General features: G+C 42.3%; 1 protein-coding gene across 1 annotated transcript in view; it reads right to left on the bottom strand.

Annotated features, from left to right (window-relative positions):
- Positions 1 to 2: 2 nt before the first annotated feature.
- The window catches only part of LOC105015120 (transmembrane channel-like protein 3), a 28,505-nt gene continuing 13,791 nt past the window's right edge, over positions 3 to 14,716 (bottom strand). Inside the window, exons 9-22 of the mRNA XM_010878001.3 lie at positions 13,647 to 13,690; positions 12,451 to 12,595; positions 11,420 to 11,529; positions 10,098 to 10,197; positions 8,967 to 9,239; positions 7,809 to 7,937; positions 7,325 to 7,392; positions 5,817 to 5,945; positions 4,167 to 4,277; positions 3,392 to 3,517; positions 2,955 to 3,033; positions 2,741 to 2,783; positions 2,253 to 2,532; positions 3 to 1,667 (exon numbers count right to left, since the gene is read on the bottom strand). Coding sequence (XP_010876303.2) covers positions 617 to 1,667; positions 2,253 to 2,532; positions 2,741 to 2,783; positions 2,955 to 3,033; positions 3,392 to 3,517; positions 4,167 to 4,277; positions 5,817 to 5,945; positions 7,325 to 7,392; positions 7,809 to 7,937; positions 8,967 to 9,239; positions 10,098 to 10,197; positions 11,420 to 11,529; positions 12,451 to 12,595; positions 13,647 to 13,690 — 2,688 coding nt within the window. The 3' untranslated portion in view covers positions 3 to 616. The remainder of the gene's footprint in view (positions 1,668 to 2,252; positions 2,533 to 2,740; positions 2,784 to 2,954; positions 3,034 to 3,391; positions 3,518 to 4,166; positions 4,278 to 5,816; positions 5,946 to 7,324; positions 7,393 to 7,808; positions 7,938 to 8,966; positions 9,240 to 10,097; positions 10,198 to 11,419; positions 11,530 to 12,450; positions 12,596 to 13,646; positions 13,691 to 14,716) is intronic.

Genomic DNA, 14,716 nt, shown 5'->3' with positions numbered 1-14,716 from the left:
GTTTTGTACTAATAGTTTTGAAAAGCCACAACATACAATTGATGATAATACCAAATTAATATTAACATATTAAACTGCAGTAATCTACATTCACTTTATACATTTCCCAACATCTAATATATGTTACAAAACATACTTTACTACATAATCATAGTTTTATTGAGTTGCTGCCAATACGTGCTTGCCAAAATGCAGTATACATACAATAGCCAGTATTCATGTCATCTCATCTTCATCCGCTTATCTGGTATCGGGTATAATAGCCAGTATTATAACACCTAATGGCAAACCTAAAACAAACACTCTCAGTGTAACCAAAAGTTAACCAAACAAGTAGAACAATGCATCTGATTCTTAGGGAAATACTAGAGAACAAGTACAAGTACAGTGCGCAAGACCTTGAGAACATATCATTGTTTATGCATAATATAGAGCACAGACTGTTTTATTACAACACATGCACTTAAAATTGACGATAATGGTCCTCAGACTTTACATCTACTAGTTTTGTTATCTTTTTTTCTGTGTACATTGCTACATTATGGAAACCTATAGAAATTAAGGACTACATAGCTCACACCTGGACATGGACATATTCAGAATACAAATACTCCAACTATACATTAGAGCAGACCAGTTCTTTAGAATCGGGTACACTGAGATCTATACTCGCTTTGGACTTCTTCTTAGCCAGCTTACCTTGCCTGGCCTCAGACTTGAGGTACTTCTCCTTGTTGTGAATGACCTGGATGTACTGGTCTGTGCTGCTGTTCTGCTGGTCACTGCTGGAGGCCAGAGAGGCCGAGTCCGACTCGGTCAGGGACGGTTCCAGAACAGACCTGGATGTCTTGGGCTTGATCCGGGGCTCCAACCGTCTTCCAGAACCCTGGGGCGAGGAGTGTGCAAGTCTACCCATTGAGTAGGAGAGTCTGGCTGGGGACTGTGTCTGCCTGGCTGGGGACTGTGTCTGCCTGGCTGGGGGAGTTGCTGGTGGAAAATCTGCTCCCCGGATGCTGGTCTGGGAGTGCAAGCGTGTCTCCATATTCTCCCAGTCTTCTTTGTCCTTTTCTTGTGTTCCACCGCCGTAGCAACCCCGACCTGCGCTGCTGTCTTTTGGTACCATGGAAAGCTGGCTATCCACACGCTCCCCGATGTAGAAGCGGGCCGGCTGGTGGAGGTCGGACAGGGACCGGGGCCGGTGCGTCTGCCCAAACGACCCTCTCCTAGCCTCACGCTTCCCTCCTCCCTCTTCCTCTTCCTCTTCCTCACTCAGGTGCGGCTGTGTTGGATGCGACCTATGCGAGTGCCCGTACGGAACCCGCGGCGTGTAGCGTTTGATGTTCCGTGGGATCAGCTCCACAATCTCGCCCACCGGCTCTTCCATCCGGAAGTGGCGGGGAATGCGTGTGGCGGACCGCAGCAACTTTTTCCTAGCTTCGTGCTCATTGACAATGACGTAGCGAGTGGTGTGGGCGCGTCGGCCCGCATAGCTTTGGGCTGTCACTGTCCCAGCAGCCTCCGCGGGGTGCACGGCCCTGCTGGTCTTTCTGTAGAGGGGGTCTGAGTGAATGTTCTCCGAGGAGTAGCGCGTCGGGGGGTTGTAGGCCACTTGGTGATAGGACTTGGACCTGCAGGTTCCACTGGGTCCTCCAAGGTAGACGGGGTGCCTGTGGTGGCAATGAAATGCTACATCATTAACACAGCCAATGTCGCTAACGTTGACTCCTTAGTCATTGACAGTACTCCATACCAAATGTGCAAAGGAATTTAGAATAATAGAAATATCCAATTTCTGTAAAAACCTTGGTGACTATCTGTTATCTATGTATATATGTCATTGTTGAATTATTCGAGATAAAATAAAAGCCAATCGCTACACAGTAACGCTATGGAAAATGGCACTGATCCACAGTGATTGCTGATATACTATGGACATGTTCTACAATGAAACCTTCAGACATCTATTGACATGGCATGCAGGGTGGGCCATGCAGCAAGGGTTAAACCTGGCCTGCAGCTCTTTCAGTAAAACAGTCTCCTGCATTTCCCTGTCAGATGAAGCGTTTGAATGCTTCATACATATACTGTGCATAAACGAAGTGTGCATGTTTTCACAAAGGTGAAACTGTAGGCTAAGTTGTGAGCCCTGGCTTCAGAGTTTTATTTAGGACTAACAACAGCGTTTAGTCCTCATACAGACACAGATGACTGCGTAAAGGCCTCTGACGGACCAGACGGAGTGCATGTGACACCTGTTAGGGATCTGCTCCACCCTTTGCTTGTTCAGCATAGACATTGCTGGACTTCTAGATGATCCAGCACTCGTGGTCGCCCTGACAATCTCAGCCCTTGATGCCGACTGGGTGATGGTGCGGATGCTGTTGCCATGGCGAACTGGGGACTGGAAATTGGTAACACTTCCGTTGCTTCTGGGCGAGGGTGTGTGGACGGAGGAGTCGTGGCTGGTGATGTCACTGTCCTGCTGGTCGGGCTTCTTGTCCCTGCTGGCCAGCTCTGGGGCCTGCAGCCTTGCTGTGTGGCCAATAATCAGGGGTTAGGTGAAAAATCCGGTACTGAAGTTTAGGTGTTCAAACCTTCAAAACTTTAGTGGATGGAAAGTAGTAAAGTGAGGTGGATGGTTAAATTTTATAGGGAAGAGGCTAGGGATCTGTAAATATAAAATCTACAAACTACATATGGTTCAACAGTATTTCATTCATAGAAGAGTTATGAGATTTACCTGCAGCCAACTGGAATACTTTCTTCTTGTCTTCAGTTCTCTCCTGACATTGGGGTGAAATGAAGTTCAGCACAGTTCTGAGTATAATGGCACCATATTACTTTCATTATCCACCACTTTTAAACCAGAGCCAAAAATTGTCCTCTGTATAACAAATAGGCTGCCATTTTGGGTTCAGCCTTAGTTTCTGGCTCAAACACTGTCTAAAACTCACAGTCTGGAGCTGCATCCTCAGCTGGTTGTTGGTGAATTTAAGGGATCTGGCAATAGCCTGAAGGTAGTAGATTAACATGCTGAAACACATAGGTAGAGTTATACCTCAAGTCGACTGACACAGTAACTAATCACCGCCAACCCTAGGGTATCCAGCAAGTCAGATGATATGCTGTGTGTGTGTGTGTTATTTTGTGTGAATTAGTTTGTATTCCTGTGTGTGACTCTGCATTAGCATGTGTATGTGTGTGACTGTGTGTTACTATTCAGTAAGTGTGTCTGGGTGTGTGTGTGTGTGACTCTGCATTAGTCTGTGTTTTTTGTGTGAGTTAGTCTGAATTCCTGTGTGTGACTCTGCGTTAGTGTGTGTGTGTGACTCTGCGTTAGTGTATGTGAATGTGTGTGTGACTCTGCGTTAGAGTGTGTGTGTGCACTCACAACAGCAGCAGCAGAGCGGGCAGTGCTACAACAGGACTGGTGACGTAACTCATCACTTTACTGAACCACAGAGGGAAGTCTGTGGCTACCGTCTCCGAGATGATGTCATAAATCTTCTCCTGACCGCTGCAGGGAAACACACACACAGGAGCACGGCCGCGCACAAACACACACGCAGCCACACACACACCATAAAATGTTCTGACCATTACTTTACAGGAAAAGATGAGGTATAGTATTAGTGGATAAAAGCTTTTCTTCTTGACCATTACACTGCTTTCAGCTATAACTGATTATGACCTGTGACGGTAATCAAATAATCATGGATTTATGTTTTATAGCCTCAAGGTGCTCAATAGGATTTAGCTTGTCTAAACACATGCACTTGGGCTCCAAACATACACATACATGCAAACACATGTTTGTTTTTCTATACCTGTGGGAACAAGAAACATATTTTACCTATCATGTAACCTCAACCCTAACTCTAAACTGCATTTAACCTAACCCCTAATGCCTACATTTTAAACCAACCCAAATCCTAGCCAGCTCCATCTGTCATTTTTACCCTGAATTTAACCCATAAGCCAAAAATGTCCTGTTTCCTTTTGGGGACTGGCTAAAGAAAACAGGATTTACAATTCCTACATGTATAGTAAAACCAGGCTCACATAAACCCATACACACAGGTCCGTTAAAAATGGAACCTTAATTTACAAGTGCTAACTTTAAATGGGCATGACATTTTAAGAGCTTCACAGGGACAACCATTCACCTGAATGGCCCGCAGTACTGGGATGGCCTGTATCTCACTATGGCAAAGATGGTGGGCAGCATACACAGAAAGAGCATGAACAGCAGCATAGCCAGGTAGAAATTATTTGACCTGAAAACAAATAAAATAAAAGGTTAATTTTTAGATTGTGTATTTAGGTTTCTCTGTAATTATTTCAGGTAATACTATGTGGTCATTTGAAAATATAGTTCATAATGATGGAAGGAAGATAATTTCATATTCTGATGTAATGTTTATTTTATATAGATTAATCACGTTTACAGTATACTTAGATATTTCTTATACTGTGTTACCATACAATTATGTAATTTATGTTTCAGTATGCATCAGAAATGAAGAGACACACATGTTTTGGCATTAAGCCTTTATGCTTAAAATCTCCAAATTTCTGATGCATACCTATCTGGGGAAAAAAAATGGAAAACCAATTTACTTAAGAAACTTTTTTAAGAGTCCTTTTTGAGTGCAAACACAATGTATTTTTTTTATTCTGACTTCTGTAAACTTACTACTGATTGGTTGTCTGGTTGTCCTATCTAGCAATCTTACAAATTGACCGTGCGAAGTAAATGACAAAGTCAAAATTAACCTATGGAGGCCCACACCTGGATAGTTGGAGTCATGTTCGATAAGACTGAGTTAAGTTACTAAAATGTAATCATTTAAATGCAGACCAACTTTGGGGTTGCTAGTGTTGCACCAAATATATAGGCTTACAAATCATATCATTCCTTCCATAAAAAGCTGTCTTTAGTTTCTCACTTTCATGTGGTAAAATAATTAAATTTTTAACAACTTAATGATGCAGTCTGGTACTTTTGCAATTAACCAAATGCATTTTAAAACCGTCCATTTTGGGCAGGATGCGTAATATGTGGTTAATATGTGCATAATCTATACATAGAATTACTATCATATCTCAGTTAGCTAATATACTTTTATTTGAATGATTTATTACCCCAGTTCTCTCCTAACTTTCAACAACCACGACAGAGCTTGCAAACACCCAAGTTACCACAAGGGGTCACTAGAAAACCCTGTCTTATATCCACCTCAGGACATGCTGTATCAACTTGCCTGATATTGTTGGTATAACAAGGATTCCACCTGGTCACAATCACACAGCTGTACATTGAGGAAGTGACTTAAGACTACTACACCACTCTGGGACTATTTATTTTCTTTAAGTCAGACACTGTCGTGTCCTTTGAGAAAAATAAAGCAGATGGGACCTAATAAACCTGACATCTGTATTAAACAAGCTGTGGCATCAATAAACAGACGACAGAGGGAAGAAACAACATACTCGTAACGTCTCCTGGGCCTGGTATGGGCTGTGTGTCTACCCAGTACTGAATTCTGTTTCTTGTTCATTTTATTTCATTCATAAGGTAGTGGATAATTTGTTTTGCCTTTTGTACTTCAACTATGTGCACAGTGTTACAACACCATTCGTAATTATAGAAATAGTATGGTAGAAATAGTAATTTTATTTGACACTGTTTTTCATTGTCTGGTGTGTTTTGCAATGTAAAATGCTGCTTTCCAAGCCAATCAAGCACATGGTTGTCCAATAGGGTGTATTTATGTGTGTATGCATGAGTACACACACGTGTCTTGTCCCCTGACCTGGATGCTCGGAACACCTGCTGATGAGGGACGTTACAGGTGAGCACAGCCCAACTCCTCAAGTACATCAGGCCTATTAACTTCAACACGTTAAAGGCAGGCAGACACGGAGAGAAGAAAGCACCCATCCTAGACAGAAACAGAAAAAAGAAGAGCAGAGAGGAGTTCCTTCAGAGGTCAAATAGAACTACAACTGAACAGTTCCCATATTAGCTTACAATAACTCTACATTTTATTTAAGTTACTATTATTCATGCTAACATTACCACAGAGAATGTGAGTGTCTCATAAAAGGACAAAGACACAAAGGGATAGAGAAAGAGGCAAGATAGTGGAAAATAACTCCTTATTTCTGTAAAGAGGCAAAAAGGACAAAAAGGAAAGTACATATTTACATTCTGAATACATGGATCTCCTCCAGCCGAGATGCATTCACACATAATGCACATGTGCACTTGAACACACACACAGCCCGCTGGCGTCAGATAATGCCCCATAAAAAACACTCTACGGGCCAATAGCTTTTGGCTTCGGACCATTGAGTCCCTCAGCTCTGAAATGATGGGTATGGAATGAACAGAGGTGATACTATCCACAGAACTACAGAGGCGTGGAATGAACACTGTTAATACTGTCCACCTAACTATATAGGTGTGAAATGAACATTGTTAATACTGTCCACCTAACAATGTAGGTGTGAAATAAACAGAGGTGATACTGTCCACCTAACAATATGGGTGTGAAATGAAGAGGTGATACTGTCCACCTAACAATATGGGTGTGAAATGAACAGAGGCGATACTGTCCACCTAACAATATGGGTGTGAAATGAACAGAGGCGATACTGTCCACCTAACAATATGGGTGTGAAATGAACAGAGGCGATACTGTCCACCTAACAATATGGGTGTGAAATGAACAGAGGTGATACTGTCCACCTAACAATATGGGTGTGAAATGAACAGAGGCGATACTGTCCACCTAACAATATGGGTGTGAAATGAACAGAGGCGATACGGTCCACCTAACAATATGGGTGTGAAATAAACTTATGAGTTAATGCTGCCCTTCTAACTATAGTACAGAGGTGTTTAATGAACAGACGTTTACAAGTGAGTCATTTAGGTGACAATCGCACACATGGCTTGTTTCAATTTGTTATTCATTTAGTACCAATAATGCTTTACAATATACCATATAGTCTTTACATTTACATTTTAGTAAATTAGCAAGGTGGTCTTTAATGAAATGTCAGCTGCTTTTCTCTTTGTACACGTTTCACTGGCAAATTCCCAGCTGCATTAATATCAGCCAGTGAGCCGACAACACTACTTTTAACCACAGTAAACCAAAGCAAAGAAGCTTCATCAGTAAGTAGCCCTCCAACCAAAAACAGATAACTTAGCCCATGATGGAAAAAATACATTTCCCAGTTCGGTGTTACCTGGACAAAACTACCCTTTAATATATTAAATAATGTTTGTGACAAATAGTTGAATTTGACATACCAGATCATTCCTTGGTTGTATATCAGATGGAGTACATTCTCAGCTATCTTGAATTCACCATACTCAGGCTAGGGAAAATACAAACAATGTGCAGTTGTCAGTTCACATCTGTAATGATACGATAATGATGTAGTCAGAATCTCCTTTGGTTCCAAGCAGGATATCTTTAAAACTGTTGGCCTGAAGGGCTTGCCAATTAAGCCTCATTAAGGCTAGCCAATGAAAGTTTTAATTCCATAAGATTCACCAACATTTTTCCAAAATGTTTCTCTCCTCCCAAATTCCCAAGCACACTTGAGCTTGCAGGCACCCAAACTCCTGCAGGGAGTTGCTTGAACCAGACAAGACATGGCAGCCCTGTCCAAAATCGCATGCAACCACTGTGAACGTGATGAACCAATGAACAATGCCCTCACTGGGAGACCTCGGTGTGCCGTGACCATATTGGAAAGGAAACAAATGATATCAGACGTTCAGTACGTACAAACTTGCTCTCCAGGTCCCAGCAGCAGCAGTCACTCAGGTACCTGACCACCAGCCCTCTGATGAAGTCAATCAGCAGGATACTGGCCACCGTGAAAATCATATCGATGATTGACAGCTTCAACATCTCCTGAAATACAACACACATATGAGCATGTGGTCTTAACACTCTTAAAATCTGATAACTTGACGTCATTGTCCAACACACAGATAAAACCGCTGCCATCATCATCAAAACAGGTCATCTCAAGAGATCAGGATATTGAATATCCATGATACACCATCCTATTGATCCACACCAGAACAAGTCGTCTGTTTTGCATCCTTGGCCTAGTGACAGAACAATTATCCAAATGTCTGCCAGTGTACATTTCAATCCATACTCATTCTCCAGTATATAGTTCGTGAATGCTCAGGGGGAAAGCAATCGCGACAGGACAAGACATTTTCATTTTTCTTGTCAGGCATAATTCCTTTTAGAGGTATTGAGGGTAACTGTCTGAGGGATGAGATTATTAGGTCTGTGTACAGACAGAATAATAATAGTTATTAGTGCTTAGAGGACACACTGAGTGTAGGCTAGGATGGTTTAAATACTGAAGCATTTCATAATAATTAACTATCAGAGTAACCATTTCAATTTCCATTCTACAATGGAACTATACAAATTACAAAAAAGTTGAAAAGGAAAGTTTTGAGTGGGGAACAGAAGCGTTCAATTTGCAGTGGTCTCTTAATTTTAACCCGTCTGTTCCTCACTCAAAACCTTCCTTTTTTACTTTTTTGGAAAGGAAAGAAAAAGGTGCAGTGGTCTCTTCATTTTTCCCGGAACTGTATACTTTACTGAAAAAATTCAATGTAAATAATGTAGAATTAATGGATTACCAAACTTGTTATAAATTATACTCTATCATTTAGAAAGGTGATTTAGTTACTCGATCCAGTATCAGTGTAGAAATATTAACAAATAAATAATACACAGATAAATAATAGATACATAAATGACTTAAGAAATGTAATTATAAAGGAATGAATGTACAAATTAATGGATGAACATACAAATGAACAAATGAATGAACAAACTAATAAACAAACCAATGGATTAATAAACTAATGAGAGAATAAATACATTTACAAGTTAAGGAGTGAACATCTGCACCTGACCAACGTAGGTTTCCCAGCACTCGTCCTGTTTCATCGGCATGTTCTGCTCAACCGTCCCCGTGCCGTTGTACATGGTTGCCACGGTAACCTTACTGATGCTAGTGTTGATGTCCAACACCATGGCGATGGTCGCTATGGTGCTGTTGCGGCGCTCCAAGATGGAACCGTTGGAAACGAGGGTGGACAGATTCTCCTCCGCTGGCTGGGACATGGTCTCCATGAATGCTGTGGCGTCAGACCAGTTCCCCGAACCCGCAGAGGCAGCGGCCTGGAAATAATTGATCAAAACTTCCCCATATATATCTTTTAAATATGTATGTATATCTTTTATTTTATTTTTTCAAACAGTGTGAATAAATAGATTTTACTGAAATAGTAGTGGGCTGTATTATAACATGCTACAGCAGTGCATGTGCATCGGAAAGAGAGGTTTAAATATTGGACCATCCAGTGTCACAATAGGAAAATAAAAGCCTAATCATTTAAACCAAAAACATCCCATTGATTTGGTACAATAAATTTTTTCTCTATGGTATTTCTGTTTTTTTTTGCCTTTATATTGAAAGCAAATAACTGTAGCATTGACATTAATATCATTAACAAATGTAAAATGTATATAGTTTAATATAGTTGTTCTGTTTTATTCAGATTATCTCTCCTTCCAATTTCATAATATTAAATGTGCTGTTAATGGCCTTGCCTCGGTGTAGAATTTCCCAGCTGATCAAAACAGCTGAAAATCAAGACATGTCATCCGATTCGCATCTTACCGAGCCACTCTGTTTCTCATCACACTGCTTACTCAACCAAGATGTATTCGTCAGACTGTACACACTTGGAGTAAAGTGCATCGACTAGCCAACAACAACTGAGCTCACAGGCATTCAACCTGCCACAAGACGGTTTTAGAGCGTGACCAGACTGGGATGCCCTGCCCATATCCTTCCACGCCGGATGGCAATGGATCAATTTGCACCTCTCTTCCTGTTGACATAACGCATGTCTAGGAATTGAATTTCCCAACAGTAACATTTCTTGAGTAGGGACTGCGGGCCAATATTTAAATGGTTGAATGGCAGGACGTACAGTGCCCTTATTAGGACAGCATCTCAGCAGGACTACTCACAGCAGCAGGCGTAGCAGCTGAGGCCATACTCATACTGTTGACCTTGTCTAGAAGGGCGATGATGAGGCTGTAGAGGTTACCCAGGTATAACACCAGTACTCTGCACAGAGGAGACCTAACATTACAGTCAGCACAGGTTTCAGTGAACCCAGGGGGTGGATAGAGGTTGACCGGGAGGTGGATAGGGGGTGACCAGGGGGGTGGATAGGGGGTGGATAGGGGTTGACCAGGGGGGTGGATAGGGAGTGGATAGGGGTTGACCAGGGGGGTGGATAGGGAGTGGATAGGGGTTGACCAGGGGGGTGGATAGGGAGTGGATAGGGGTTGACCAGGGGGGTGGATAGGGAGTGACCTGGGGGGTGGATGGGGAGTGACCTGGGGGTTGGATAGAGGTTGATCGGGGGGTGGATAGGGAGTGGATAGGGGATGACCAGGGGGTGGATAGGGGTTGATCGGGGGGGTGGATAGGGGGTGGATAGGGGATGACCAGGGGGTGGATAGGGGTTGATCGGGGGGGTGGATAGGGGGTGGATAGGGGATGACCAGGGAGTGGATAGGGGTTGACCAGGGGGGTGGATAGGGGGTGGATAGGGGATGACCAGGGGGTGGATAGGGGTTGATCGGGGGGTGGATAGGGGGTGGATAGGGGATGACCAGGGGGGTGGATAGGGGTTGATCGGGGGGTGGATAGGGGGTGACCAGGGGGGTTGATAGAGGTTGATCGGGGGGTGGATAGAGGTTGATCGGGGGGTGGATAGGGGGTGACCAGGGGGGTTGATAGAGGTTGATCGGGGGGTTGATAGAGGTTGATCGGGGGGTGGATAGGGGTTGATCGGGGGGTGGATAGGGGGTGACCAGGGGGGTTGATAGAGGTTGATCGGGGGGTGGATAGGGAGTGGATAGGGTTTGACCAGGGGGGTGGATAGGGAGTGGATAGGGGGGTGGATAGGGAGTGGATAGGGGGGTGGATAGGGGTTGATCTGGGGGTTGGATAGGGGTTGACCAGGGGGGTGGATAGGGGATGACCAGGGGGGTGGATAGGGGATGACCAGGGGGGTGGATAGGGAGTGACCTGGGGGTAAGATGGGGGTGACCAATTTTTTAAGATGAGATGTTTAAAATATCTGCTGTTAATTGAACACTGACAAAAGACATAAGAGATTTTCATTCTCGTCAACTTTGTCACACAAGTTCACAGTTTAGGTGTTTATATAGAATTATTATTTACTTCCCCCACATTGTTGGTCTGTACATAATATACTTAGTCCCATTTAAGTGTGACCCAGTGGGATGTGTGATGCTGGTCAGTTCAGACTTCAGACCTGGCCAGTTGGAAGCGGAGGGAGGTCCTGGGATGGTACATCTCCAGCTGAGCCACCAGCTCAAAGGCAGACGGGGCAATCATGGTGATGAGAGACACAACCACACTCACCTAGGAGAGGAAACAGGATATGATATTGAACACGGTTTTAGTTTTCTTTTGCTGTGACTTATGTTGAACAGACAGCTTCTCTCACTTGTTTTCGACAGAACTGAGTGGGAAAAGTCTGTAAATGCTATGGAAACTATAGAAACTGTCGGTGGACAAGTGACACTGAGGAATAATTTAACCTAGCCAGTCTGTCTGGAGAAAGCATAGCATTTCCTCAAGAAATCTCACAATGGTCAATAAATTATTGAAACAAATAAAAAATATCTGCATATTATAGGAATAAGCTGTTCTGGCTGTATTATTCCTTTCACCTAGTAACTATTATCTCCAGCAAAATACCAGTGCCTATCTTTGCTCCGACAAACTAAAAATACACAAAGCAAAGGTTCTAAGAAACTGTCTCTTAATGACATAATAAGGAGTCAATGTCTCTGGACCTTTTCTTCTGTCACTGACTAAGATCTGCAAGACCCGGTAGAGGGAGGACTCACAGGTTGGTCTAGGGCCAAACAGAGACATCAGGGTTGAGGAAACGGTGATCTTATCACACCCCTACAGACATCCATTATCCAGAGCTTAATTAAATGATCAGCTGCCTTGCACAGATGGTGATGCATGTGGCTGATAATAGTGTTTCACTATTAGTCTCCAGTTCCACATGAACACCTTTACTACAGCATCCTGAGAAAATATTGTCACGTGGATGAAGCATAATGGTTATTAATGTTCTGTCACGTGTGTCTTTTTTATCAGGGAAATCAAGTTCCAAAAAATGAAATGCAGTAGCTACGATCAATCTAATTAAGTCTAATTAAAATATGTGTCGGTTTCCTGGACTCAGCGTTATCTAAACGTAGCTTAAGGTTAGTTCTTAAACTCCCTTTTGAGTTTGGAACAACAAACAGCAACATTGAAAGCTACCTCATTCTTCTCCCATAGTGTTAGCTCTGGCTTCTGCTCTAGCTTCTGAGAGCGATCCACCACAAAGTAGATGATGTAGATGCTGCCAGCAAGAGAGAGAAGGACGAGTATGTTGGCTAGGATACGCAAACTGATCAAGACCGCTCTGGAAGAGAAGGAGAAAAACATAAATTCAATCAATCAACATATCAAACAAACTGAAGATTGAACCTTTTCTTGTATTAGCAGTTGGCTCGATGTGCCTTAAAGTAAACATGCCGAGAATCATGAGGAAGCAGAATCTGAAGGAAAATGAAAACGAAGAAACATAGAGAGGAACCCGGCATAGAGACAATCCTGCCCTGGCTGCCTGTAAAATAAATAGGCCATCACACTCACCTCCTCTATCATAAGACAATCTAAACCCAAGAAAACAGTGTGAGCATGGTCGACGTACTACAACTCACACTGTGAAATGTCTTTAAACTAATCAGTGAGTTGAAATCCCAGTGGAACACACAAATCACTGTAAACGCAGTATAGTACATTAACCTAAATGCCCGGCTTAGAACAGACATCAATCTCAAATGGTTTGAAATATAGCACTACACAGTGTGACGGAGAGGGCTACGGGTGTGAATGAGTGTATCAATCCTCCTTTAATGTCTATTCAGGTCTGATGATACTCCAGAGGTAGTGATTTGAAGGCAGTCGTCTCCAAAGGTAAAAGGCTGCAAAGGTTAAGAAACACCAGCAGCCGGCGTCCGACTGTGTGTGATTGGATTGGAGCAACGGCGGACTGAGGGCAAGGTCCGTCCACAAGGAGCTCACGAACACAAGGCCCACTCCGACATCTACCCTTCCACCCCTGACGATTCTTAACCAATTTGCACCCCTCTGTTGGATACCCAGTCATTGTTATTATTCAGTATTCAAACTCCTGGCTGCGATGGTGCTGCTGCTATGCTGAAATGAAAGATCACTAAGCCACTTGGAGGCCATTTATTAGAAATCATTTATTAGTAGGGGTGCCATATGGTGTGCCCTTGACTGCAGTTAGGCATCTAAACAAAATCAACATTGGACATGGTATATCCCGGCACGACGGATCTTGGATTCTACCATTCTGTAAGAATGACGAAGCAATAATGGTCCAGTGTGTCAGTGGGCCTTTAGGAAAGCAACATCAACGTGTTGATAAGAATAAACATACTCACAGACTTGTGTCCTTCTTTTTCTCTTGCTCCTCAACAATGGCCTCCTAGAAAAAGTAGAGTATGGAATTAGCATTTTTGTATGTTATAAATCTTGGGAAGCTAATATTTTCTACTATTTTGTCCAGCTAACTGTAGAAAAATACTTTGTAGATCTGAATAAGACAGTTCTTAGTGGGCAAAATAAGAATAAGTAAAACAAATCAAGCAAGAGGGACTTGAACCAAGCCATGCTAAGGCTAATCCAGGGAATTAATAACTGGGAGAACAAACAAATAAATCAATAAGTTCAACTGTATTCACTGCTATGCACCGACCTTTCAAGGGGAATATGCTGAAACTGAAAAAATACAGTTGCTGTAAAATAGATAAAAATGGCTTACCATTTTTTTTTAAGATAATTAATGTTATGTTATATGCATCATAGCAGCAAAGGAAACTTGATTAAAATGTATGATTAAAGAACAAATGTAAATAATGCTGCCTAGAAATATAAATAATAGATCTAAATTATCTAAGGTATGGCACTTTTAACAATTCTATATGTTAACTAAGAAACTACAGGCAACGGTCAAAACCTTCAGCGTGAGTGGGCTCTCTTATTTAGAATACACAATATTGATTAGCAGTAAAACAATCCTACATTACTTGTACTGTATTGAGTGCTGTGAGTAAATTAAAGAAATGGAGGTAGTTGGAAATCAGATTAGAGCGGTGCAGTGTTTCTACATTTTTCAATGCAGATAAAAGGGAAGAGACACGAAAAGTAAACCAATTAGGATGATGAAATGTGCACCTCAATGTCCTTCCTTGGTGATGTAAACACAGTATAGGTGAAAGCAAAACTGTGGATCCAGTCCATAATCTGCTCTGATCTGGACATGAAGCAGATGCACACCAGTCACCTACTTTGTTATACTTTACTAGGTGACTAGTTTGAATCTTCATCATTAATCCACATCTCTCAGGTCAATACTGATGAAGAAATAGACATGAGTAGAGGAAGTCCATTTAGGCTGTTGACTGAATTTTTTTTCATAAAGTGCAAAAACGATTCAAAACCTCAATTTATT

Source organism: Esox lucius, chromosome 2 (genome assembly GCF_011004845.1).
Source record: "Esox lucius isolate fEsoLuc1 chromosome 2, fEsoLuc1.pri, whole genome shotgun sequence".
NCBI classification, from domain to species: Eukaryota; Metazoa; Chordata; class Actinopteri; order Esociformes; family Esocidae; genus Esox; species Esox lucius.
Note: the sequence above shows the minus strand (reverse complement) of the source record. Positions and strands in the feature narration are given on the sequence as shown.